Consider the following 27,402-nt stretch of genomic DNA (forward strand, 5'->3'; position numbering starts at 1 on the left):
TTCCCAAACCAGATTTACAGAGGGAAAAATAAACATCCTAAGAAAAGCTGCTCAGCATTAGTCATAAGAGAAAGGCAAATTAAAGCCACAGTGACGTACACAATACACCTACTAGAATGGCTATAATAGAAAAGACAATGACAAATACATGAAGGTGGAGAATCTGTAACTCTGATACACTACTGAGACAGAAATGTAAACTTGAACAGCCAGTCTGGATAATACTGCAGTTTCCTTCAAAAAGTACACATTAGAAAAAAATACGCAGTTACCATATTTAACTATAAATTCCACTCTTTGATATCCACTCAAAAAGAATGAAAATATATATGCACGCAAAAACTTACATTGAATATTCACAACAGCATTTCTGATAATAGTAAAAAAAAGTAGAAACTCAAACGTCCCTTAACTAGTGGATATATAAATGTGGTATATTCATACAACATAATGCTGTTCAGCAGACAAAAGGAACAAGGTATTCATATAATGTTCAACATGGATGAACCTCAAACACATCCTAAATCAAAGAAGTCACATACAAAAGATCACATCTTATATGATTCAATTTACATGAAATATCCAGAAAAGACAACTTTAAAGACAGAATTTAGATTAGTGGCTGCCTGGGGCTGGAGCAGGAATATGGAGTGATTGCAAATGGGCACAAAGGATCTTTGCAGGGTAATGGAAAGGTTATAAAATTTCATTTTAGTGATGGTTATACGACTTAGTAAATTTACTAAAAATTCATTGAATTGTATCTGTAAAATGGGTGAATTCTATGGTATGTAAGTTTTACTGTTTAAAAAAAAACTTTTTTAAAGACCTAGGTAAAAAAAAAAAATTCTAAATCCCTAAGTGCACCATTTTAAGACAAAGCAGGACATGATTTTATCCACTGAGGGAAAATCCACACGCTTTGGATAGCAGATGAGTAGCTCAAAGAGATGACATTAGGAAAGGTGAGAAACCTCTCAAATATTCTTCTCTAGAGAATAATCTTCTCTTCCAAGGACGCCTATAGGTCAAACAGCACTATTCTCAAGAGGGAGTTTAAAATATACTTTAGAGACATAAACAAGTGATTGAAAGAAACCCTACAACAGGGGCACCTGGGTGGCTCAGTGGTTGAGTGGCTGCCTTTGGCTCAGGGCATGATGGGGCTCCCTGCAGGGAGCCTGCTTCTCAGTCTGCCTATGTCTCTCCCTCTATCTTTCATGAATAAATAAAATCTTAAAAAGAAACCCCACACAATAGATAACAGAAATTAGTGCTCCTCAAACTATCCATAGTGAAGAACTAACTAGTCCTTTCCCCAATCTGTTCCAAGATAACACTTGTATAAATTCAATAAAAACTCTCATGGAGATGTCAAATTGCTAAGTTTCTAAATCTTAGATCTCGATTCCTTTATCTTATTGCAGACCAGCACCCATCTGTGGACCCACTTTGAGTAGCACTGATGAAGGCATAGGAAAGATGATTAAGGGTAAATATTATTCAGTCTTCAAACCCACTCATTCATTTAACAAATATTTATTGAGCATCCATGTGCTAGATTAATACCTCACCACTGATCCTGTGAAATATCTGATTCAGAGCAAAAGAGTCCATACCATTTTACCATAAGTTAGGGGTCATGTATCCCCAGGTTGCTGAAAGAGCTGGCCTGCTTCATGGAAATTTTTTTTTTTTTAAGATTTTATTTATTTATTCATGAGAGAGACAGAGAGAGAAAGGCAGACACAGGCAGAGGGAGAAGCAGGCTCCATGCAGGAAGCTGGACGCGGGACTCGATCCCAGGTCTCCAGGATCACGCCCTGGGCTGAAGGCGGTGCTAAACCGCTGAGCCACTGGGGCTGCCCGAATTTTCTTTTTTTTTTTATTAATTTTTTTTTCATGGAATTGTTTTCAACTGACCACATATACTTTGGCTAGCAATTCTAGTTTCGACATATTCATTTAAATCTTCCAACAGCACTTAATTTCGACTCAATGCTCCCACAGCATACTTCTGAATCCATACTCATTCAAAAGGATATATAAAATCTAAAGAAACAATTACATAACAACAGTCTAGCATCACTAGGACACTAAGTAAAGAACAAGACAACACCTCCAACTCTGCCCTCTCAGAGTTTACATTCAAGTGGGGAGACACAATAAGCCAAATGAATACATAACATATATTGTATTTTAAATGATGATAAATATTATGAAAGAAAATTAAGCAGGATTGGGGAGGGGTGACCAGAATGTGCAAGACTGAGGTACAGGGAGTGGGAGTGGGTAACAGGTTTCGCATTTTTAAGTAGGGTAGCCAGAGGACTGAGAAGATATTGTATGTACAAAGACCTGAAGGAGGTGACCAAGTGAGCCAAGCAGATAGTGAGAGAAGAATCTTCCAGAAAAAGTACAAAAGCCCTAAGGGAGAAGCACGCTCCTGGAAACAGCATGTAGTGTGTGGTAGCACATACTCTCTTCATACTTCCGTAACAGCAAAACCTTTAAAGCAAAACTTTAAAATCCTCCATTAGACTCAGGGCTTTGAGGGTGGGAATCAAATATTGATCATCTTTATATTCCCTGCTCTCACGTGTTGAATGGTGACATTGTTTAAGCTATAGTATTCTTACACTGTGATGGTATAAACATGCTTATTTCCTCCCCGACATCCCTTCTCCCATAAATTTGCTGTTGGAGGACTATAAAGTCCTGCTGCCTACCCCATTAGAAACGCCAATTATCTTAGACTTCTTCCTCCCTCACTCTCAACATTCAGTCACTACTGTCCATTCTTTTCTACATGCCTTAATTGCCCCCAAATGGCCTTCTTTTCTGCAGCCTTTCTTCCCAAACAGATAACTGAAATTAAAAAGACGATTTGCCTTCACTTTTGAATATGTTAATTTTAAATCCAACCTCGCTTTATATGTAGCCTACGTGTTTACAAAATTTAAAGCCAATTCTTACTCCTCAGATTTGACACTGGCGTTTTTTAAAATCTGAGAACCACTCTGAATGGTGAAGTTCAAAGGTTAGTACTGTGGTCCAACAATAGATTTGCATGTGGCTATTACTCTCATTGAGATGTTTCTAGAAATTCCAGCTAAACAGCTTGCACACTCAATTTTCCTTTGTAATTTCAATTGGACACGGTATTCTTCACTTTCCATTGTGAAGTGTGCTGCGGACTGCCAACAGCTGCTAGGTCCCACCGCATCGCAAGTGAAGGCAGCTTTACATTTCGGGGTATGCGATTCTAGTTCACGTGCGGAATGAGCATACACAGGTGCTCACTAGCTGGCTAAGGGATGGTTAAGGCAGTTCCCTGGTAATGAAGGAAACCTCATTTGTCCAATTCACTTACCCAAGCACCTTAAATCAAGCGTCTTAAGGGCAGCCCCGGTGGCTCAGCGGTTTAGCCCCTTCAGCCCAGGGCATGATGCTGGAGACCTGGGATCGAGTCCCATGTGGGGCTCCCTGCCTGGAGCCTGCTTCTCCCTCTGCCTCTCTCTCTAATAAATAAATAAAATCTTAAAAAAAAAAAAGTGTCTTAAGCACTAAGGGGGCAGTCAGGATTTGGAGTAAAAAAAAAAATCCCGGATTTCAGGTCCTGTAGTTTTAGGACCACCCCCCCCTCCGCCCCCGTTAATCCGTTTAACCTGAGCTTCAGTTTCCTCATTTTGCAAAATGAGACTCATTTTCTCACTAAGCAGTTGCAGGAGCGAGTGAGATCCCGTGAAGATGCAAGACCAACGCTAGGACTTGTTACTACACCTGGCAGCATGTGGCCCAGAGCTCGGCCTTTGGGGGGGGGGGGGCGGGATGACTTCAGAAAGTCATCTCTGAAACGACAAGTCAGCAGCACCGTGGGGAACAAAACACCTGCACGCTTAAGTGATTTTACTGGTCAAACGGAAACAAGTAGCTACGGTAGAGAAAGGAAAACCAATTTAAAGGTTCCAAGTCTCCATCGCATATTATTTCCAGAAGACACTGGAGCAGGGGGAGGTGGGGGGGAGGTATCACTCAAGAGGATGCAGACCTCCGTCACACCGCAAACAAGAACTCGCTTTTAACCAAGAAGCAATTTAACCGCAGCAGCAGCTTGCCCCCGACTGCATTTCAGCAGGCAGTTATTTGCAGTTATTTGCAGCAAAAGGTGCGAGAAAGTAAGCATTGAGTTTTGTTTTGTTTTTTTTCCGGGAGGGGTGGGGTGGCGGGGTGTAGCCAGCAAGGCTGCAAGCAATCGGACCTCGGGTCAAAGATCAAAGAAACTGGTACCCAGAGGGTCCCCCGCGGCCGGACCTCCGACGCGGGAGCAGGGGCTCCGCGCGCGGTCTGCGGATTCCGCCCGCTCTCCTCCGTTCACATCCTGCGCCGACTCCACCCAAAGCAACCGAGCGAGGGGGTGGGTGGACCCACACACACGGCCGAGCAAATACAGTCCCAGAAACCGAAAGGGAGTCGAGGTGGGCTGCGACGACGCGGCTCGGCCGGACGAGGGGGGCGGAGAAGGGGCGCCCGCGGGGGGGGGGGGGGAGGCGGGAACCCCAGCGCCGGCCGGTGGGCCCCCCCCAACCCCGCGCCCGGGAGCAGCGAGGCACCGGCCCGAGCGGGGGCCACGCATCCGCGGAGCGTGGGCGGGGAGCGCGCCAGCATCCCTCCGGGCGGATCCCGGGGCACAGGCCCCCGAGGGGCGGCCTGCGAGGGCGGGAGGGAGGGGCTACCTGTTGAATGGACCCGGCCCCGCGGCGGGGAAGGCGGCGGGGGAGGCGCGAAGCCCGGGCAGCGCCCGCCGGCCGCAGGGCAGCTCGGCCGCGCCCGCGGGGGCCCCGCCCCGGGAAGCGACCCCGGCCGGCCCGCTCCCGCCCGCTCACTCACATCTGATACTCGTCTATCGCCTCCACCAGCTGGCCCCAGGAGTCGAAGTCGGCGCCCCTCCTGAAACTGGCGCCCCAGCGCTGCAGCAGACTGCGGGTCACCTCCGACATGGCCGGCGCCCGCCCCGTCCCCGCGAGCCCGGGCTCTAGGGCGCCATCCTCCCAGGGCCCGGCCCCGACATCAGCAGGGCCAGGACGCACCGCTCCGGCCACCGCCGCCACCCGCCGAGGAGCCGCCCAAGCCCATTCGCAGCCGCAGCCAAACTTTGCGGCTCCGAAGCGCCCGCCCCGCCGAGGCCCCGCCCCCGACGCCCCGCCCCGCTCGCGCGAGGGCCGCCATCGCTACCGAGGCGTCCTTCTCCGGCTCGCGGGGCCGCGCCGCGTGCCGCTCTTCCTCTCCGGAGGAGACGCTGCAGCTCGCAGAGAAGAGTGCGGAAGAGGAGCCGGGCCGGGGCGCAGGGACGGCGCGACCCCGGGGCGCCCCCGCCCCTCCGCGGCGTGCACTACCGCCTCGGTAGCTGTCATGGCGGCCCGGGCCACGTGACCGCGGCTCGGCGCAGGCCGCTCGGGCTCGGGCTCGGCCTCCCTTTCTCGTCCGCCGACTCGGACCCTGCCTTTCTTCCCTCCGGAAGACGGACGCACCGACTCCCGAGAAATCCGGTAAGTTTGTCATGAGAATGGGCGTTTCCCAGGAACACCCCCGCCCCCCCGGCGTTATCCCTAGAGCCCCAAGCGGCAGGGCCCGCCCCCCCCTGTGCAGTCTCCATAGACTCCCGGAGAGTGGTCCAAAAAAAAAGGTCTGCTTTTAATGCCTTGAAAGAAAACGCACGACGGCGCCGCGAGTCGACCGTATGAACAGTTAGGTTCGCCGAATCCCCGTGCCCCGCGTCTCCGCTGGCAGCGGGGATACTAAAGCTAAGTGTGGGGGGGGTTGGTTCCGCCGTCGGCGGCCCGCCTCTCCCGGGTGGAACCTATCGGCTTTCCACGAAAATGCCTGGTGGGAGCAGGGGCTCCGAGGCTTGGCGCCTGCGCAGTGTCGCCGCGCGCCGCCCCCGGGGGTCGGGGCTCGGCCGGAAGAGGCGGGGGATAAACCGGAAGTGGGCGCTCGGAGCTCGGGGGTGGCGCTCAGGTAGGTTCCTGGGGGGCCAGCGCCTCGCGAGCGGGGGTCCTCTTCAGCCCGTCGGTCATCGGAGGCCGGGAGGTGGCCCCGCGGGTACCCTTGCCCCTGCGGGAGGCTGTGTCGCTGTCGTCCCCACCCTGCGAAATTCCTGGAAACGGGAATGGCAGGTCTCGGAAGGGGCAAGGTGGGGCCGGGGCGGAGAGTACGGCTCTTAAGCCCTCTTGGTTCCTGGAGTAAACATCCACACAGCTGCGTCCAGGAAGTGGAAATCCGCCTGGAAAGGGTGTTTGTAGGGAGTTTGCGGTCACGAAATCAAGAGTCTGGTGTGCCGTTCTCCCCGGAAGGCTTGGTTTATGTGCACGTACAAAGAGCTGTATTGATTTAACTTCTAATGCTGGTTTACACGGATGTTTAGAAGATTGTAAATATTCCTACTTTTTTTTGAGATTTTACTTATTTATTCATGAGAGACACAGGCAGAGGGAGAAGCAGGCTCCCCGCAGGGAGCCCGACGTGGGACTCGATCCCGGTTCTCCAGGGTCACGCCCTGGGCCGAAGGCGGCGCTGAACCGCGTAGCCGCCCGGGCTGCCCTGAAGATCGTAAATATTCTTAAAAGAACTCGTTAAATGTCTTGAGCCATAAGTGAACTCGCTCAGTTTTTCGTTGAGTGTACAATGCATTGGTCCTCTGGTGCTCTCCCAAATAAATATTCTCAGGGAGGTGCTCGAGGAGGTATTTCGTACACCTTGCAGCCTACAGTTGTGTCCCCCCCAAGAAACGTCCATCAACAACATTGTATGATACCTTTAAGTAAATTAAACCTTACCAGGATTTCTTGTCTCTGACTTCCCGGAATCTACTGGCCACATTTACATGTTCAGCTAGACCTTCCTGTGTTTGCATTATCTACCCAAGGACTTGGAGGCAAGTGACATGCTTTTTTTTTTTTTTTTTATTCCTCCAAAAAAGGAGTGGAACTTTTTTTTTTTTTAAGATTTTATTTATTTATTCATGAGAGGCACACAGAGAGAGGCAGAGACACAGGCAGAGGAAGAAGCAGGCTCCATGCTGGGAGCCCATGGTGGGACTGATCCTGGGTCTCCAGGACCACACCCTGGGCCCAAGGCAGGTGCTAAACCACTGAGCCATTCAGGCTGCCCTAAGGAGTGGAATTTATTTATTTATGTTTAAGATTTATTACCTTGAGAGACAGTTTACAGGGGGAGGGGCACAGGGATGGAGAGAGAGAGAGTCCTGAGCAGGCTCAAGGCTCAGTGTGGAGCCCATCTGGAGCCCATCTCGTTGCTGGATCTCACCACTCCAAGATGATGATCTGAGCTGAAACCAAAAGTCGGACACTTAACCACCAGGAGGAGGAATAGTCTTTAGGACTATTCTTTTTAAGTCGGCATTTCACTTAGGTAGTTTTTCAAGTATTTTGGGTTTTATAGAAGTTATTGATCAAGTATTGTGTTTTTTTTATTCATGGAAGTTCCGATTTCTATTAGCTATTCTGCGGGAAGTATATTTATTGTAGAAATATGGGCTGTAACCAGTGAATTGGCATCGGCAATCTTGCGTTGGAAATAATAGTTAATTTAAAACCTATTTCAGGTAACCTTAGCAGTCTAAATAAGGATTATCTGTACCTGTGTATGTCATGTATGCATATATATGTTTTTATTGTATGTGTATATGTTTGGTAAACTTTTAATGTTTTTTCTTTTTTATGCATTTCCTTTTACGTTTATAGGAGACACCTGGAGAAAATGACACATTGGTTTCATAGGAACCCATTAAAAGCCACAGCTCCCGTTGCTTTTAACTACTATGGTGTAGCTGCTGGTCCTGCCGCTTCAAAAATTTGCAGGTTAGTTTTAGTCAATCTCAGATACTGATGGAGCCACTTTTGGATACAAGGTACTTTGTTAGGTGTCATGGGCAATATAGAAGTATGTAATACATTACCCCACCCTTAGATTCCTTATAAACTTACAAATGACTTGTGAAGAGTGAAATCCTAGATTATTTAAACTTTGGCAGTCGTCTGGGCTGCAGTCCTTAATTTTAGATTGGTGAGTCCCAGAGAGGCTATAACAATCTTAATAAAAGAGTTAAGCCATATATTACAACTGTACAAGAGACTTCACACACAGCTGTATATGTATGGATAGTTGATTAGCCAGATAGTAATTTCATGGAGTTCTGAGCAGGGAGAGATCCCAATAACCTGAAATAGGCTTTACAGTGTTCATATAGGAGAAAGGACTTGAGGTGGAGTTTAAATAAATTGTGTGGCTCAGTTCAGGAGTTGGCAAACTGTCATCAAGGTTTGGCCGACTGCCTATTTTTGTAAATAAAGTTTTATTGGAGCACAGCCACATTACCTCACTACATTTATTTATATATTGTGTGTGGCTGCCTTTGGCTGCTTTCCTCTCCTATAGCAGAGTGGGGTAGTTTCAGGAGAGACTTTATGAACCACAAAACCTAAAATATTTACTTTCCAGGCTCTTTACAGAAAAGGATTGCTGATACTTGATTTAGGCTGTTAAGAATGGACAGGAGAAAATCATTTCTGTCAGGAAAAACTTTTATTCTAGGGGTAGTGAGTAGAGCAGCTTGAAACAGATTATGCAGGAGATATTTCATGGAGGAGTCAACTGGTCAGAGTGTCTAATTTGCTCTGGGAAGTGGAAAAGGATTCAGTCTATATGAAATACAGAACCATGATGGGACCAGTAATGGTAAATTGAGAGTGTTGCTGCTTTTTGTGGAAAGAAGTAATTAGAACAAATGATAGGAAAACTGGCGTATTTATTTTGATCAGAGGTTATCAGACTTTTTCTGTGAAGAGCTGAGTAGTAAACATTTTAGGCTTCGTGGGGCTAAATACAGTTGCTGTTGTGTATTTTTCTTTGTGCATTTTTACAAAATAAGCTGTGGGCTGTAAAAAACAAGTTACGGGTTGTCATTTGCCAACCCCTGATCTGAGGTAGAGGTTGGTCCCACTTAATTGTTTTATCTGTAGCACCGGGCAGGTCCCTTAACTTCTTTGGGCCTACTTATCTATAAAATGAACAGCCTAAAATAGGTATTTCTAAGGTATTTCAGAATATCTTTTCTGATATTCTGTAATTTTAAAGTAGATATAACTTTACACAGTTGGGTTGCAGATGATTTGAGTGCCTACCCAGAAATAGCTATTAAACTCTGAATCTAGAATAGGCCTTAAGAATTCAACTCCCCCCCCCCCCCCCCGCCAGTCCAGGAATTACTCTTGCCTGGCTTCTAGTTAAATAACAATGACAAATTCATGAGGTGGCCCTATTTCTGGTCATCTGTGTGTAATTGTTGGTGTATGTACTTCCTTGGAATAAGTCTTCCTGGAACTTGTACCAGCGAGTAAACAGTCCATTCAGACCACTTCAGTTTAAGTCTGCACTTTCTTTTAAACATACTGCTACATTATAGCCCGTGTAAATCTTAAAATATTTGAAATGTTACCATTTCATTCAAAAAAGAACTTTGAGTATGTGTTGTTTTGTCTTAGGTACCTCCTAAGTTCTGGGTATACAGTCCCCAGGCTCTCCAACTAACAACTTAAGTGTAGTCTTTCCTTAGTCATTTACACGCAAGTGTCTTCTCTTCAGTCATTGTCCTTGCAGTATGATTTCTGAACCCTTGTTAAACAAGTTGCCTTCTGAAATTATATGTGGAACTGGAAGCCAAACCAGTTAGTGTTGATGATGTAGATCTCAGATTGGATGTAAAATTGAGACCTCAAAAGAGAAGAGGGGAAAGCCAAAGACTAAACATTTTTGAAGGTAGGAATAGAAAGGGGACACAGAAAACATGTGAAAGGAACTTTTAGAGGTAAGAAGAGAGCCTGGAAAATTTAGTATTAGTGGAATAAAGAGAGAAGAGACTAATTTTAAGAAGGAATTGGTGGATCTGCAACATTTATTGTTTACTTTCGTAAAGGGAAATGGGGATAAGAGAGCAGCTTTAAAATGACTAGTGGCCATGTGTTCTCACACACTCTTGATGTGTATGTTGGATTATAGAATGCAATTCAAAAATAGAGTTTTCTACTTAATAAAGTATATTGATATAATGTCAAGTTTTGAGATTTTTAAGGAGATGCTTAAACTGCATAAACATGTTAAATTTCCATTTTTCAAGAAACTTTTATTCTGAACTGGTCTGTTTAATTTACTTGTTCTTGATTCTTTTCTCCCATCTTAAATGTTTGTTTGGTTTTTTAAAAATTATAACTTGCTGTGTATTTTTATTACATAATCGTATCCATGATTTGCCCCTTATATTAGACTTAGTTTATTTTAGTACAATTTTTAAAACAATGTTACTAGAAATTTCACTTACCTTCAGTTGTCTATTCTATTTAAATTCACTCCCATGTACTCTCAGTAATAATACCTTAGAGGAAGTGTGTGCATGTGTATTATTTTAAAGCTTTTACAGTAGAAACTTCTAAGCCACTTTTACATCATAATGCAGTTTACTTAATTTTACTACTTCTTTCTGTCTAATATAAGTGACTTGAGATCATCTAGAGCACGACTGCTCGAACTCTTCACTGATTTGACCTGTAATCCAGAAATGATGAAGAATGCAGCAGATTCCTATTTTTCACTTTTACAAGGTTAGTTATTTATGGGAACTTCAGAGTTTTAAAAAGACAACTCTGTAGAAATTCACATTTAATTCTTAGACTTTACAAATTTGGATAGTTTAGTCTTCTAGGCTGTATTCTTTGGTATACTTGAGTTTCAGAGACATGAGAATGTCAGGGTGGTATTGGTCCTTCTAATTTTTTGAAAATTAACCGTGTACATATTTCACGTTACGTTACCTTAGAAAGGGAGGGAGGGTCTAGGTAGTTTTCTTTATGTGTCTGGAAAAGTCATTATCTGAAAAAATTTCTAAACAGAATACTTGGTATATTTCTTCTAAAACTGAAATGCCGTACCTTTTTATAGGTTTCATAAATTCATTGGATGAATCTACCCAAGAGAGCAAGTTACGATATATTCAAAATTTCAAGTGGACTGATACATTACAAGGACAGGTTCCAAGGTAAGCAAGCTAACAGTAGTAGACGAAAGCCGTTTGTAACTGTTTAGCCAGTGGTTAACCCATAGCCTCTGTATCTGAAGAAATAGAACATATATCTGATTAGCATTTTACCTTATCAGGAAATTGGTTAAAAATATTTGACCTAAACTACTAATACATTCTATTAAGTAAAAATACAATTTATTTCTCCTGGGCCAAATCTGTTTTTGGGATAATCAATATAAATGTCAACCAGACTTGATCAGTCTTGGCTTTATTAATAACACACAAAGAAAGGTTTGAGAATTTGGAACCCAACTCTATCTTTTAGTCCTTGCCTGCCTTCCAGGAGAACAGAATTTTGCTTTTCATCTAGTTTTCTTTTCTGATGGATAGTTCAGATGTCTTTGGTCAGTCTCTTTCTTTCTCTTTTGTCCCTGGCTCTACCCCAGCTCCATACTCTTTTGAGTCATAGTTTTGTTTTCTCCCGAATTTCTCTTCACTGTTTCGCTGTTTTCAAAAAATTTCCTCTCAAAACTTTCTCATCACTCACTTGAAACTAATCACAAGAGGTTTAGTTATAACAGAAAACATTGTAGTCATGCTAAATTTCTATTGAGCTTTTTTTCTTTTTTTTTTTTTTTTTTACAAAAAACACCATTGTGTTACTTAAATGACCATGTATCTTGATCTCAATTTGCTGTAGAAAATTGTATAAAGTCAGAAGGGAAGGAAGTGAAGATTGCCGAGAGACCCAGGGCAGGCATTGCAGTGGAAGGAGTCCAGTGGACTTTGAATCCCTACGTATACGGTTGCAATCTCAGGTCTCCTACTATGTGAACACCTGCTTCTTCAACTCAGTTGGGGTTACAGATACAGGACTTTTGTGAGGAGCAAAACAGGCAAATTTATGTTAAGTGACTCAAATAATGCCAGATATATAATAGGTTTTAGTAAATTGTTAGTTTCCTTCCTTGTTGGGGACTGTGGATTCTTTCCAGATTTGATTCTGGGATGCTAAGGTTTTCTGAGTCCTCACTTATGTTTTTCTTTTTGTGACCCCTTTGTACTTTATCTAAAATTAAGGAATGTTTTTCTTAAAAACGTTTTTTAGAGTCAAACCTCTGTCGTTATTACATCACAAAATTTTGGCAGATTCTAAAGTTTTGGCATTACATGCATTCGACCCTTTTGCACACCATCCCAAATTTTGATTACTTGTGACACAGCATTTTGCAACACAGTTTTATGAGACAGTGAAGAATTAGGTGATGAAGGCCTTCAGGAGTCATATCCAATATTCTCTATATCTGAGATTTTTAAGCTACTTTATCTTTGATTGCTACTTACTCAGTAGAAAATGTATTGTGAATATATCTATTCTGAAAAATGTTTTTTTGACTATATTCTGACTACTAAGATGTGTACAATAGAAATGGAGTGTTTGGGAGCAAGGCAGACTGAAATAAATGAAACCTAAAGAGAGAGAGTTATTCTTGAGACTTAACATGATAGTTTTGGTAATTTATATGATTTAAAGGTAAACTTAGGGATGCCTGGGTGGCTCAGTGGTTGAGCATCTGCTTTTGGCTCAGGGCATGATCCCAGAGTCCTGGGTTCAAGTCCCACATCAGGATCCTGCTTCTCCCTTTGCCTATGTCTCTACCTCTTTCTTTGTATCTTTTCTGAATAAATAAATAAATAATTCTTTAAAGTAAAAGTAAACAGTAGTTTAAAAGAAGAAAGTAGTTAAAGTAAGCTTATAAATTATGATGTGCCTGACATCGCCAGATGTAATTCATTTGAAAGTTCTGAATGCTAAAAAGGAGCTTTTAAACTATGCATAAAATTTTTTTCAGTGGGGTAAAACTGCTTTGAGGAGTTTGTTCAGGGGGACACCTGGGTGGCTCAGTGGTTGAGTATCTGCCTTCGGCTCAGGGTGTGATCCCAGGGTCCTGGGATTGAGTGCCACATCAGGCTCTCCATAGGGAGCCTGCTTCTCCCTCTGTGTCTCTGCCTCCCCCCCCCCCCCTTCTCTGTGCCTGTCATGAATAAATAAATCTAAAAAAAAAACCAACTCGATTATTTTCTTCATTTTTATAATTAGCATATAGCTCTTTTATAATTCTGAGTGGATATACAGTGGTCTTCATATAGCAATGTCACAGTAATTGACATAACTGACAAGTTAATGACACCTGTGTTTATAATTCTAGTGCCCAGCAGGATGCTGTTTTTGAATTAATTTCCATGGGATTTAATGTAGCTTTATGGTATACCAAATATGCTTCAAGACTGGCTGGAAAAGAAAAGTAAGTTTAAAGGGGAGGGCTATATACATATGTGTTATTTTTCAAATGCATAGAGATTCATTATTAAAAAGTCTAGACTTGATAAAAAGTATGTCGTAATGTTAGTGTTTTAAGTATCAATTATGGAGCCCAGTGTTAAAAGGGAAAAAATACTAATATTGTCATGAGGAAGGTCTATCCAAATAAAACCCCAAACCAATAAAAGGAAAAAATAAAATATTTGCATAAAAGTACCATAAGCAAAATTAAGAAACAAATGACAGATGGTTAAAAAAATTGCATGTATGTGACAAATTGTTTTTATAATGGAAAAGGAAAGAAAAAGACCAAATCAGTTGAAAATAAGCGAAGGACATAGACAACTCAAAAAGAAATACAAAGATGTGAATAATGTTTTGAAGGATTAAAAGAACTGTGAAATAAAATAAGATGCAATTTTTATAATAGTAAAAGTTGATGTTAACGATATAAACATGGAGACTACCAACTACGATGCATCTGAACTTGCATATAATGCAGCCGTTTAAACATAAAGTTGAGGGGCTGGCTTAGTCTGTGGAGCATGCAACTCTTGATCTTGGGGTTTTGAGTTCGAGCACCACTGGGGTAGAGATTGGGGGTAGAGATTACTCAAAAATAAAATCTTTAAAAATAAATAAGCGACACCTGGGTGGCTCAGTGGTTGAGCATCCGCCTTTAGCTCAGGGCGTGATCCTGGGGTCCGGGATCGAGTCCTGCACCAGGCTCCTTGCAGGGAACCCACTTCTCTTGCTACCTGTGTCTTTGCCTCTCTGTTTGTGCCTCTCATGAATAAATAAAAATAAAATCTTTTAAAAATAAAGTTAAAAAATTGAATTGTCAGGGCACCTAGTGGGCTCAGTCAATAGAGCATACAACTCTTGATCACAGGGTTGTAAGTTTGAACCCCACAGTGGGTTAGAGATTACTTAAAAATAAATCTTACAAGTAAAATAAAGTTGAATTATATGTGCAAATGTAAAGTTATTTTTAAAGTAATTAGATGACTAAAACAAGAATAGAATAATGAATATTGTGTATGTATTTTTTTTAAGCGTGTACATGCATTAAGTGTGGAATATTTTGTGCTTGCTTAATGCACAGAAGATTATCTGGAGAGAACAACAAGAAGCCTTTGTCCAAAACCTATAGACAGGGGGTCCCTGGGTGGCGCAGCGGTTTGGCGCCTGCCTTTGGCCCAGGGCGGGATCCTGGAGACCCGGGATCGAATCCCACATCGGGCTCCCGGTGCATGGGGCCTGCTTCTCTGCCTATGTCTCTGCCTCTCTCTCTCTCTCTGTGACTATCATAAATAAATTTTAAAAAATTAAAAAAAAAAAACATATAGACAGGTTTTTCTTTTTTTCATTTGTAGTATCTTTGGATATTTTTCATGTGTGTTTGTTACTTTTTTAAGTGTCAAATTAGATTTTTTAAAAGGGAGAAAAACCAAATGACTAATTTGGTTTTGTGAAAATATAGTAGTAGTTGGTTTTAGTACAAGAAACAGGATTCATCATCTAACTAATGTAACCACTATCTTTAAGCATAACAGAAGATGAAGCAAAAGAAGTCCATCGAAGCCTAAAAATTGCAGCGGGGATTTTTAAACATTTAAAGGTAAAATAATAATAAAATATATCTGTATTGCTTTAGTTCTTGAATAATTTTTCTTTCTTTGGGGGATGGAGGAAGAAATTAACTTCACTACGTAAAAAGAACCTACTATGTGTTTTGTTAAATACCTTGTTGATGATGGCAGCTAATTAGAATATCAAGTATCTTCATTTTAGGAAATCATCAGTGAATTTTACGATTAGAAAGTCATAATTCACTGGTTATTTTTGTGTCTCTTCAGTAAAGATAGAAGAAAACAAAGAGCAAAAATTTACTCTCTTTACCATTTCTCATTGTGGTCTTGTAGCAGTTGCCAGGATCAATCATGATTTTGCAAAATAACTTCTGAGTGCATTCTCTGTATCTCAGTAAAAACACTAGAGGGGCAGTCAGTACCCACTGGTTATATTGAATCTGAAGATGTGATAGAGATTAGGAGAAAGACTGATATATTTAGTGATCAAGATGACCCCCACCTCATCCTAATTAAACCACTATTTACGAAACACCTTCTAGAGGCCAATGGTGGGTTGTCTCATGATAAAATAAGATGCTTTTACAGTGATTAAAAACCTATGATCCTGAGTTACCTATAGCATTGTAGACCTCTTTCTACTGTATGGTTATTAATATGAGTGAATAATTCTGGTGTCATGCAAAAGAGAAGTTTGGTTACTTTTTCAGTTAAACATTTTCTGAGATGAAAATAGAACTTGTGTATCTAAGCTATCTATTTTGACTCGAGTTCTGCAGATGCATATGAGAAGCTTTAAAAATTTTAGTATGTGGGAGCTTTTAATCTACAAGCTTAATAATTGCTCCTTTTTCACAATTTTGGTGCCCTGAGTTTTTCTTTTAGAATTTTTTTTTCTTAAAGACTTTATAAGATTTCATTATTTTTTATTTTTCTTTTATCCTTTTTTTTTTTTAAGATGTATTTATTTATTCTAGAGAGAGAGAAAATGGGAGGGGAGGGGAGAGGAGAGGAAGAGGGAAAGGGAAAGAGAAACCCAAGCAGACTCCACACTGAGCACAGAGCCCCATGTGGGGGGCTTGGTGTCAGGATCCTGAAATCACAGCCAGCACTAAAACCAAGAATCGTATACTTAACCAACTGGGTTAATCATACTTAACCAACTGGGGTGCTAGCCAGGCACCCCAAGATTTTATTTTTAAGTCCTCTCTGCACCCAACATGGGGCTTGAACTCACAACCCTGAGATCAAGAGTCACATGCTCTACCAACTGAGCCAGCCAGGCACCCCCTGAATTTCTGTTAAATCCCCAAATTGTATGTCTCATAACTTCCATTTTGTTCATCTTTAACTACTGGGTTAAAGTAAAATGTGGCTTTTTTTTTTTTTCTCTCAGGAAAGTCAGATCCCAAAGCTTATTACACCTGCAGAAAAGGGGAGGGACTTAGAGGCACGACTTCTAGAAGCTTATGTTGTCCAGTGTCAGGCTGAAGCTCAAGAAGGTATCCTACATATTGTAAGATTTTATTATTTTTTTTGGAGGAATCTGTTGGCATCTATTTTTTTTTTTTTTAAATCAGAATTAGCTGTATTTGAGTCTCACATTTGAGAAATTTGTAGTGAGGAACAAGTCACACCTTCAGCATTCACCTTCATGGATACTTAGCAGGAAAATAAAAGGCCTTGCAATTTAATGGCTCTTTTAAAAAGGATTTTGAGGTCATGCCATTTCTGACAACATCAGATTAATTCTGTAACTCCTCTTTTCCTCTCTGCCTTACTCGTTGGTTTTCCTCTTGCACTGTTTGGCCTGCTTTTCAATCTTCACCTTTCCATGACCGGAAATAAATGGAGACTCAAGTAAAACCAGTAAAGAAAGTTTGTAGGCTTTTGGCTTTTCTTTATTTCAGGTCCCAGTGCCCTGGGAGTGTTTGTTTTCCTCTGACATGCTATCTTGTAGTAGTAAGTTTTTGTGATTAGCTAGTAATTGGCTAGTGATTTAAAGAAACGGTATCAGAACCAGCAAGTTCAGTGTGTTCTGTTTATGTTTGCATTTTCTGTAACTTACTCTTCATGTTAAAATTCTTAACAAACTATTAAAATTCCAAATAGATTGCTGGGCTGTCTTGCTACAATAACTAATTTAGTGTGAATGCAAGTGGACTTAAGTATACATTCAGTTTGTTGTGCTTTGGTTATAGTAACAATTGCTCGAGCCATTGAACTGAAACATGCTCCTGGGCTTATTGCTGCCCTGGCATATGAAACTGCCAACTTCTATCAAAAAGCTGGTGAGTTTATAAATTTGTCGTTATATTTATCATCTTTTTTTTTTTTTTTTTTTAAGATTTATTTATTTATTTGAGAAAGATTGAGAGAGGAGAGACCAAGCACAGAGGGGGAGAGTAAGTGGGAGAAGCAGACTCCCTGCTGAGCAGGGAGCCTAATGCAGGTCTTGATCCCAAGACTCTGGGATCATGACCTGAGCCGAAGGCAGATTTTTAACCAATGAGCTACCCAGGTGGCCCATATTTATAGTCTTTAGATTTGCAGTTTAAACTCTTGGCCTAATAGGGAACAAGCAAAACAAAAAGGTTCTCAGATTGTTTCGTCATTTGCAAAACTGGAATAATATCTGCATTATTTTATTATTTTATTTGAAGGAATGAGAGCTGTTCACAGTTAATATGCTGCATAATTTTTAATGGAAAGGACAGTGCAGTCTTTCTTAAGTTATATGTAATAACTATACAGGTGTTTTAGTTTTGAATTTTCGTTTTGTGTTAATAATAACCTTATAGATGCTGTCATTAAAGAAACTGAACTCCAGAAAATTAACCTGTAATTTAACTGTTAGAGGCGTGAAGTTGGGACTAGAACTTAGGTCTTCTCATTAGCCTATTATTCTTTTCATTCACTCTTTTGTTTTTTAAGATTTTATTTATTCATTCATGAGAGACACACACACAGAGAGAGGCAGAGACACAGGGAGAGAGAGAAGCAGGCTCCATGCAGGGAGCCTGATATGGGATTCGATCCTGGGACTCCAGGATCACACCCTCAGCTGAAGGCATGTGTTCAACTGCTGAGCCACCCATAGGGTGCCTCTTTTCATTCACTTATTTAGGAAATGTGAATTTGTTTCTATTTATAGGGTGGTTACTGTTTTAGTTTCTGGCTATACAAAGATCAGTAGAACAGATTCACAGTCTGGGAACTCATAGCTACATTATTATAGCATAAAATAAGATGTTATTAACAGCTGTGAAATAAAAACCTAAAGGATCTAGGCATTCTAGAGGAGGCTTTCTAGGGGAAAGTAGCGTTTGAGCCTTACTCAAACACAAATAGAAGTTCTAAGTTTGCTAGGACGCTTTACCATATGGGAAGCGTAGAACATTCTGTAGTACGTACAGAGAAAGGAAAGAATTTAGCACATTCTGGGACCTGTAACAGACGCCTCAGCTGAAACACAGGGCGAGTGATAGAAAATGTTAGGAAAGTATGCATGTGTGAGATCCTGAATTGGTTTGTAAGCCTATTTAAGAAGTTTGGCTTTTGTTTGGTAGATAATTGAACCCATTAAAATATATGAAGCAAATCTGACTTGACTGGATTTGAATTTAAGGAAAGTCCCTCTTGGGACACCTGGGTGGCTCAGCAGTTGAGCGCCTGCCTTCAGCTCAGGGCGTGATCCTGGAGACCTGGGATTGAGTCCCACACCAGGTTCCCTGCATGGAGCCTGCTTCTCCCTCTGCCTGTGTCTCTGCCTCTCTCTCTTTCTGTGTCTCTCATGAATAAATAAATAAAATCTTTCAAAGAAAGGAAGGAAGGAAAGGAAGGAGGTCCCTCTAATTGCAGAATGAGAAATGGGCTTCCTAGTGAAGCACTAGTAGACTGACTCCACTTAGCATTTAGGAAGAAGTTATTATAGTCTATGGAGGACGTGGTGGAAGTATTGACAAAGACTGTGAAGTGAGAAGCGGGAGGGAAACAGATGAGAGAGAAGTTGGCGGGATGTGAACGTATGTCTTAGGCAAGGTTCAGTGTTGCCATGATGGGGCCGGTAAGGAGAGTGTCTGTGTTTCTGACTTGAGTGACTACGCTGTGCATTGCTATATTATATAAAGTTAAAAAACAGATAGTAAAATGTATGTATTTTATGTTTATCTTGAAGTTCTATTTTTATCATTATTTTAAACATGTTACATTAACCATCAGAAGATGGGCTGTGGTGTTTAGGCAGTCTTATTATGTAGTTAAATATAGTTAAGGGAAAATCACTTAAATCAGAGTTTTTAGAAATTGTGTAAATGCTTGAGTTTTAGACTTGAGTGGCATTCTGCTTTTAGCATCTGAACACATGATCTAAAAGTCTTCTAGTGAATCAGGGTGAAATTATATTTTGCTTTTTAAAATGTAACTTTAGATCATACTTTATCCAGTTTGGAGCCTGCTTATTCTGCTAAATGGAGAAAATATCTTCACTTGAAAATGTGTTTCTACACAGCTTATGTAAGTATTTATAATCTGAAAAACCATGTAAATTACTATCTTTCCAGGCCCTCGAGTGCTAGGTCTGTCATCTTGTCAGGCTCTTAATTGGCATTTTACAAATAACGGACAGTAATGTCTCAGTAAATGTTCAGGGACAGTGCCGCCATTGTGAGCCCAAGTGGGTGGAAAGAGATGATGTGAACTGTAGAAGGGCGAATAGCAGTGGAATTACTATTTGAGTGAAACCCACTTTTAGGCTGGAAACTTCCATGTACTTAATGAGAAGTCTCTCCTTTCATCTTACACGTTGAAGAAGGTATTTACTGATTCTCATCTTTAGACGTTCCACCCAATATGTCCCCTGGATCTGTGCAGAACCATTACTAAGCACTCTTTGAGAAGTTACCAGTCTCTTACACCCGCCAAACAAACTTACTTGTTTGTTGCTTAGAATGTCACGTGAGACATAATCAAACACCTTTTTTGGATCCAGGTAGATATTTTTATTTCTTATACCTTAAAATCTGTTTTCAAGCATACAGTGTCGGACCATGTGCAATCCCTGCATCTGAGACAGACGTTTAAAGAGTGAGCATGTGTCCTACTACAGGCTGATAAGATTTCTTTTGAAAATTGTTTAGTCATTAACCTTAGAATCCTCCCTCCCCGTCCTTCTGCATTAGCACCATGATTTCCTTCCTTTATCTGCTGTGCCCAAATTGTAGAAAGATTTCATTATTCAGAATACTTTTTGCTCTCAGCCCGTAGTTAGAAAGTTAGTTTGGCTCAGAGCTTAACATAATCCCACCTTTTATAGTTCCAGAAATTGGGGGAAGCTTACTCTAGTAAAGAAGTGTAAGGGCTAGCATTGATACCTACAACAGTGGACAAAGGCAGTAATTCATCTGATGCGTATATAAAACAATGATAGCAGAAAGCATAATTGTGGAGAGAATGAATAAAAATTTGTTTCTTTATCAGGCTTACTGTTATCATGGTCAAACTTTGTTGGCTAGTGATAAATGTGGTGAAGCAATCAGGTCTCTCCAAGAAGCAGAAAAATGTAAGTATTCCTGCCAGAATATTAACTCCCTTTTTAAAAACAAATGTTTTATCATAAAAGGAAATAAGCAGTTAAAAGAGATTCTGGCTGAGTTCATGAAAGAGAATGGGACCGTGTAAGGGAACTGGAGAGAAACAAAGTTTAAAAACCAAAAAACCTGTAGAAAATACCCCCTTCCCCTTAACACTATTACTGATACTGTCATACTAAGTAAGGAGCAGAAAAGTTCTTATGATCTCTGATTTAAAGCCTTTCTAGTATAGTCAGTAATTAATTATAATCCAATGATTCTATATCCCTTTCACATGCAGTTTATGCAAAGGCAGAAGCATTGTGCAAAGAATATGGAGAAACCAAAGGACCTGGGCCAACGGTCAAACCTTCAGGACACTTATTCTTTAGGAAACTTGGAAATCTTGTGAAGAATACCCTCGAGAAATGTCAGAGAGAAAATGGATTTATGTGTGTACAGCTCGGTATTTTAGTAATATTAATACAGTATATATACTTATAATGTTTAAGTATTTATTATGTCAGTGATCTCACATTTTCTGTTAGTCTCTACCCCCAAAGACTTTATGTCAGATTGCATTTAACTCTAATTTTATCTTTCAGTTGGTGATAAAGTTCCCTTGTGTTGACTTTATTCTACTTCTGATGATATATAAAAGCAGATTTTAAAATTTGAACTTTAGTTACTAACATATAGCTCACTTATAGTGTCTTAATTTTCTCTTTGCTTCACCTCCCTGCTGTTTCTCCACCGTATGTTATGTATGGCTTCGCTGCCTTTGCATATTCACCTCCCTCTGGTTGCAGCTGCCTGTAAAGCGGGGAGATGGTTTTCTGTCAGTCTTGCGCAGTCCTGTGAAGCAGCTTTCCATTGTTAAGTCAGCATTGTTCAAACTGTAGATCACCACCTGTGTAGGTTGGTAGAATCAATTTTGTTGTGTTCCCCCCCCCCTTTTTTAAGATTTTATTTATTCATGAGAGACACAGAGCGAGAGAGAGAGAGAGAGGCAGAGACACAGGCAGAGGGAGAAGCAGACTTCATGCAGGGAGCCCGACATGGGACTCAATCCCAGGTCCCCAGGATCACAACCTGGGCCGAAGGCGGGGCTAAACCGCTGGGCCACCCGGGCTACCCAGTTTTGTCCCCCTTTTATCTTTACATTGTTGCCCATACATTCTGCACTGGACACACTGAGCTCTTTTACTCACTTAAACATACCTAGTATAACTTCTATCACTTCTCTTGGAAGGCATTCCTGAACCAACCCCGCCCCCCAACTTTGGGGTTAATTGCATCACTTTTGTGTTCTTGCAGCACATGACATGTCATAGCTTTGGTTAGGTTGCGTTGTTGTCAACAACTTTTCGTCTACTCACGCAAACTACGTGAGGCAGGAAAATCTTGTCTGTCTTACTCATCATTAAGTTGTCTTTTCTCTTGTACAGGGCCTTGAACATAGTAGATGCTCAAGTAGTTGATGAATGAATGAATTGCTGTTTAAATTGCTTTTTGCAGTTACTTTCAAAAAATTCCAACAGAAGCCCCACAGCTGGAACTCAAAGCAAATTATGGTCTCGTAGAGCCAGTACCTTTTGAATTTCCTCCTACAAGTGCGCACTGGACACCAGACACACTGGCTGCATTTGATCTCACCAAAAGACCCAAGGATGACAGTGTATGAGATTGGCTTTCTTCCATTTGTTCACTAAAGTTCAAAAATAATTTACAATTAACAATTTGATATTTTTCTCTACTTACATAGAAATATATGTTTGTTTAAACAGTGGTGTAATGTGTGTTGTTGAACTCTCAGAAGATCTCTAGGCCTTAATTATCTTCTGATTTTCTACATAATTGAGGTTGTTTTCAAACACATTATCTTGCCTTTCTGTAGTTAATATCAGAGCTTCCTTTCAGAAGAGTGTGGGAGAAGAGGTCTAAAACAGATGGTTTATCCATGTTTATATTGCTATAGCAATACTTTGTTTTTGAGTTAGCATACCGCAGGGTATTTGAAGATTTGACCTAATTTCAACAGAGTAAAAGACTGGTTTTATTCACTTTATATCTAAGTACATCTAGGTATATGAAATCAAATAGTAGATTAAGTGGAAAATGTGAGGCTTGACTGCCAAAAGAGGTGGGGTCTGTGAAAAAAAGGGAATGGGAATTAATTAGCAGCCATAGCCCCTTACTTGAAATTTTTAAATACAATTTCATAATATAATTTTTTAAATATAATTTCTTCCCCATTCTAAAACCATTATTACTTAAAATGACTGTTTTTTTATACCCCAAATTAATGCTGTAAGAGGTAGCCTGTTAACTATCATGAGGTATTTTCTGCATGCGTAGATTGATCACTTAGTTTCTCCCTCCTCAGTGTAAGAGCACCATTAGCTTGATGTTTGCCTACCCATCAAGTGTCTCCTCTTCACTGAAATGTTGCTTTCTGATTATGTCTTGAATTGATAACATAGTTTCTGGAACAGCTTTGTTAATCTCAGTGTTGTGTAATTTAATACAATATCTCTTAAAAGTCTAAGGTGGAAAAGATAGAGTATTTTGTTTTCCAAATTTCTAGGTATGTTTTCCAAATCTTAGTTTATGCCCTTAACACTGTATTTCTGTTTCTCCCTAGACCAAACCCAAACCAGAAGAAACGGTGAAACCTGTGAAAGAACCAGATATCAAACCTCAGAAGGACACAGGGTGCTCCATCTCCTAAAGTACATTGATAAAATGTGCACTTTGAATTTCTCTACTAGTGGATGAGATAAACCGTGGAACTTCAGTTCCTATTTCTTGAAGTGTTTTGTCTGAAGCCTGTAGAATGATTTAGTACATTCAGAGGGAATCTGCCTTCAGTTTATTTGTTCTTCATTTTTAATATAGTAGAGATGTTTCATGCTTTGTTTCCAGACTCCTTTTTAATCAGGACAACATGTAAGGATTTTATTGTGCCTCTGAAGGGCATATTAGGTTGTTGGTTTTTGTCTCCGAACTCTGGGTAGAAATAAGTTTTGGTTAATGTGTTACAGGCCAGAATCATGTGGTTTCAGGTATCTTTTTCTGTCTTCACACACAAAAGTTTATCATCTTTTGACACCAGAAGAATGACAGGAGTTGGTTTTTCAGTTTTTCCCACCTCACCATTATGTTGTCTCACAGACTTATGTTTTGAGTCCATTATCTTTTCTGGTGGGAAAATCATTTACAGTTAAAGATCAGAAAATCTTCATACCAAATTCCTTACATATGTAAGAAGCTATAATTTGTTCCAGTATCACTGTTCATAGGTATTTTGAGGCCATTTAGGAACTTACTCTAGGAGTGCCTGGCTGGTTCAGTGGGGGAGAGCATGTGACTCTTGATCCTGGGGTTCTGAGTTCAAGCGCCATGTTGAACATAGAGGTAACGTAAATAAATAAATGAATCTTAAAAAAAAAAAAAAAAATCCTCTTCTGGTAGCCCTGCACTTTATTTCAGTCTCAATAAACCTATAGTGATTTTTACAGCTACCTTTCCTAATGGGTTTTTTCATTTAGAGGACAGAACTTTGTGATAGCCTTTAACACAGGATGAAAATGTTTTTGCAGAAGTGAGATACTGCATGATGTGAAGAAGAAACTTTAAACCTAAACGAGATAGGTTGTCCTGAGTTACACTGGTAACTGCATTTTGGCAACAGAAGTTATGGTAAAATGCCTTCGTTACCTGACTTCAGCTTGCATTGTTTATATATGGCTTTCTAATAGGTATGTATACATCTCCTATCCTAATCGTATTGCTTTAGGCCAAAGGTCATAACAAAATAAGAGCAGACATACAGTATGATCTAAAAACTGTACAATTTGAAACGATTAGTTTAGCATATACATGCATTTGGGAAATAGTGGATGCATAATACTATAACAAAAGTCACACACTTGTAGGTTTATCTTTTGATGATTCTTCTGAGTGTTATCTAATTTTTCTATCATTTCCAATCCTAACAGATTGGTTCACTTAATAGTAGTGTATATTGGGAGCTTACTATGTGCCAGGCCCTCTGCTGAACACTTAAGTAGATAAACCATTGAATCTACACAGCAGCCCTGTGACAAATAAGTAAAATCTGCATAAAATGTTGAAATAAACATTTCATGATGAATAAATAGGGGCGCCTGGCTGGCTGAGTTTGGTGAAGCATATGACTCTTGATCTTGGGGTCATGAGTTCAAGTGCCACGTTGTCTATAGAGATTACAAAAAAAAAATACACTTAAAAAATAGATTATGCCTACCTGAATCAATATTATGTTCAAATAAATGATCACTTAAATCCTAGTTTTCACTCTTGAAAATACATAGAATCAGTGAGGGTTTTTTTAAAATGTATGGAAATGCTAGTTACCCCTTACTGTATAACGTATAATATTTGAAGCTGTGGATTATAGTATAAGTGGAATAATAACTGGACAGACATTTAATTTGTTTTGCTGTGTATAGAAAAATTTTAATTAAATTTCACCATATTTTGTGTGCTACTACAAAATCATTGGTTTGCTGTATGCCATTTACTGACAAAACTTTAAACGATACTTGATGCCAGCTTGTTGCTCTTGGCCTATAGGACCTATTTATCTTGGATACTAGTGCTTATTAACCTAGTTCACTAAAGTTTCACATTGACATTTTTGTGACTTGTACTACCATATATGGAATGAAACCTTGTCATATGGTCAGCGCTTCTGTGAAATGAAGGAAATACTGGTATTACTTTAAATCAGTAATTGGCAACTTGCCCCTGAGCAAGTAATAGTATGTTGACTCAGCATAAGTGACGCTTTGTGACTAGAATCCCCCAGTATTTGCCATATTCTTTAAAATGGTGTTGGAAATTTTGGGAAGTTAACAAATGTAAAGCAGTTGCATGAAGGCTGTAGAGGGATGTAACTTTGTGTTAACTATGCATACATTTCATACTTCGTTTGAACTGGATAATGACAGCTAACATAACTCTGCTAAAAGTGGTGTTTGTATAATGAATTATCTTTATTTATGAAAATAAATCTTAATTTTACTTACAATTTCATCAGGATTTTGTTTTTTGACAAATATTTTTCTATTTATTAAACCAATAACCGTTAATACAACACAAAAGCCCCAATTCTTCATAGTAATGTTTTAGAATGACACGTGTATCTGTTGTTTCACACCACATGAGTTCATTAAATGTTCAACACTCCTCGACCTACTTGGTTTCTATTTATGTTTATTGGTACTTATCACTTTTGAATCTTGAAGTGTAGGATTCATTTGGCCTGTATCTACCGTACTTGTAGCATTCTCCAGTGTGACGCAGTGGTGTGTCCTGTGGGAAACGGCCAGAGAGCCCGTCCTCGTGGCTGTGCAGTGCTCTGTACACAACTTTGGACACCTGCGGTGGCATTTTCAGTATTACATAAATGTACTGAGACATAAAACCCCATTCAGCAATCTTACTTTCCAGAGTGAGCTTTAGAAAATACCACAGTCCGCCATTGTCCCAAGTTGTGATTCCAGGGTCCTGGGATTGAGCCCTGGGTCATGGTCCTTTGCACCCTGCTCACAAAGAGTCTGCTTCTCCCTCCCTCTCTGCCACTCCCCTTGCTGTGCTCTCTCTCAAAATCTTTACAAAAGAAACTTACAATGTCATTTGGGTTACCATAATTTTGTGTCTAAAGACTTGATATTTGAGTAATTTGCTTAGAATTTACATCTAAATTTAATTTTTAAAGTTTTTTTTTTTTTAATTTTTTAATTTTTTTATTATTAGAGCACAAGAAGGGGGGATTGACTTGAGGCTCCATTCAAGGACTGGGATCATGACCTGATCCAAAGGCAGACACTTAACCAATGGAGCCACCCAGGTGACCTTACATTTTTGTTTTTAGAAACGTTTTAGTAGTAAACTAAAGGGACTAAATTAAGGGGAGTCTCCTCTGAATTATAGAACAAAAGCTCACTTATCCAAAAGGCCAGAGCTATCACTTAAATGCAATTCACTACGTCTAAAGCCTTTGATGTGCTCGAGGTAGGTGTGAGTTCATATTGGCATTCTGAGTGGGCTCCCCGGAGAAAATGTCACCGGTAGTTTGAGTTTCATTCTCTAAAAAAGTTTTTTTGTTAAGTTTTATTTAAGTGATCTCTTCTTGCAACGTGCGGCTGGAACTGCCCCTACCCCCCGGCCAGGTGCCCCTTGGGCTTTATTCTCTAGAGCTTCCCAAGTAGTTTGCCTCAAGCTACTGCTCCCAGCCAACTCAGCTTCTCAGCAGGGCAGAGCCTAAGGTGGCTGGAGCTCCGGCTGGTCCCTCCCTACATCATCTACCACTAAGTAGAAGAAGTTGAGAAATGCCCTGGTAGCGCAGGCCTGTCAGTAATGTCGCTCTGTCCACAGTGATTGGGTGCGGGGAAAGGGCTCAACACTGAAAGATACAAAGATCCTGCCAGGTGACATTCTGTCCGTAGTTCCCACGGGGAGCAGTGGTTTCCTGATACATATATTCAGGATACATATGTTCCTCAGGGGTAATGGGCTGCAGGCACCTGGAGTCCATGGTTCTCTGCCAAGTGGGGCTTTGGTGTCTCATTGCTGCCTTCCCAGAGGCTCGGCCTTTAGACCCCACTCTGGAAGCTGGGCCCGACCTACCCGGCGCTGCTGCTTCACTTCATTCTAACCTGGTTCATTTGAAATCATGTTTTGATTAATGAAAACCGAAAGAACTCCAGGAAATTTTAGGTATGATGTCTTCCTGAAGTCAAATGCCGAGATGTAGAGCTAGTACCTTAATTTGTC

The 27,402-nt window shown here is 40.7% G+C and overlaps 2 protein-coding genes and 1 non-coding gene across 7 annotated transcripts in view; 1 reads left to right on the forward strand and 2 right to left on the reverse strand.

Annotated features, from left to right (window-relative positions):
• The window catches only part of AIDA (axin interactor, dorsalization associated), a 33,106-nt gene extending 27,938 nt beyond the window's left edge, over positions 1-5,168 (reverse strand). Inside the window, exon 1 of the mRNA XM_025991292.2 lies at positions 4,891-5,168. Within this exon, the coding sequence (XP_025847077.1) occupies positions 4,891-5,000 (110 nt within the window). The 5' untranslated portion in view covers positions 5,001-5,168. The remainder of the gene's footprint in view (positions 1-4,890) is intronic.
• A 22-nt stretch (positions 5,169-5,190) lies between these two features.
• BROX (BRO1 domain and CAAX motif containing) lies at positions 5,191-25,659 on the forward strand. 5 transcript variants are annotated; one of them, XM_025991282.2, is made up of 14 exons: positions 5,219-5,549; positions 6,840-6,934; positions 7,764-7,880; positions 10,570-10,676; positions 11,014-11,110; positions 13,306-13,401; positions 14,967-15,039; positions 16,407-16,512; positions 17,212-17,301; positions 19,440-19,525; positions 20,489-20,570; positions 20,882-21,032; positions 22,099-22,258; positions 23,225-25,659. In XM_025991282.2, the coding sequence occupies exons 3-14, from the start codon at positions 7,780-7,782 to the stop codon at positions 23,309-23,311; spliced, it is 1,236 nt and encodes a 411-aa protein (XP_025847067.2). In that variant the 5' UTR covers positions 5,219-5,549; positions 6,840-6,934; positions 7,764-7,779; the 3' UTR covers positions 23,312-25,659. The 5 variants fall into 5 exon arrangements, with proteins under 5 accessions (XP_025847066.2, XP_025847067.2, XP_025847070.2 ...); XM_025991283.2 differs by lacking the exon at positions 5,219-5,549 and adding an exon at positions 5,966-6,018; XM_025991284.2 differs by lacking the exon at positions 5,219-5,549 and adding an exon at positions 6,010-6,176.
• On the reverse strand, positions 16,223-16,295 carry TRNAK-CUU (transfer RNA lysine (anticodon CUU)). The gene has a single exon. It is a non-coding gene; the product is annotated as a tRNA-Lys (tRNA).
• Positions 25,660-27,402: the final 1,743 nt, after the last annotated feature.

The sequence above is a fragment of the Vulpes vulpes genome, chromosome 5 (genome assembly GCF_048418805.1).
Source record: "Vulpes vulpes isolate BD-2025 chromosome 5, VulVul3, whole genome shotgun sequence".
NCBI classification, from domain to species: domain Eukaryota; kingdom Metazoa; phylum Chordata; class Mammalia; order Carnivora; family Canidae; genus Vulpes; species Vulpes vulpes.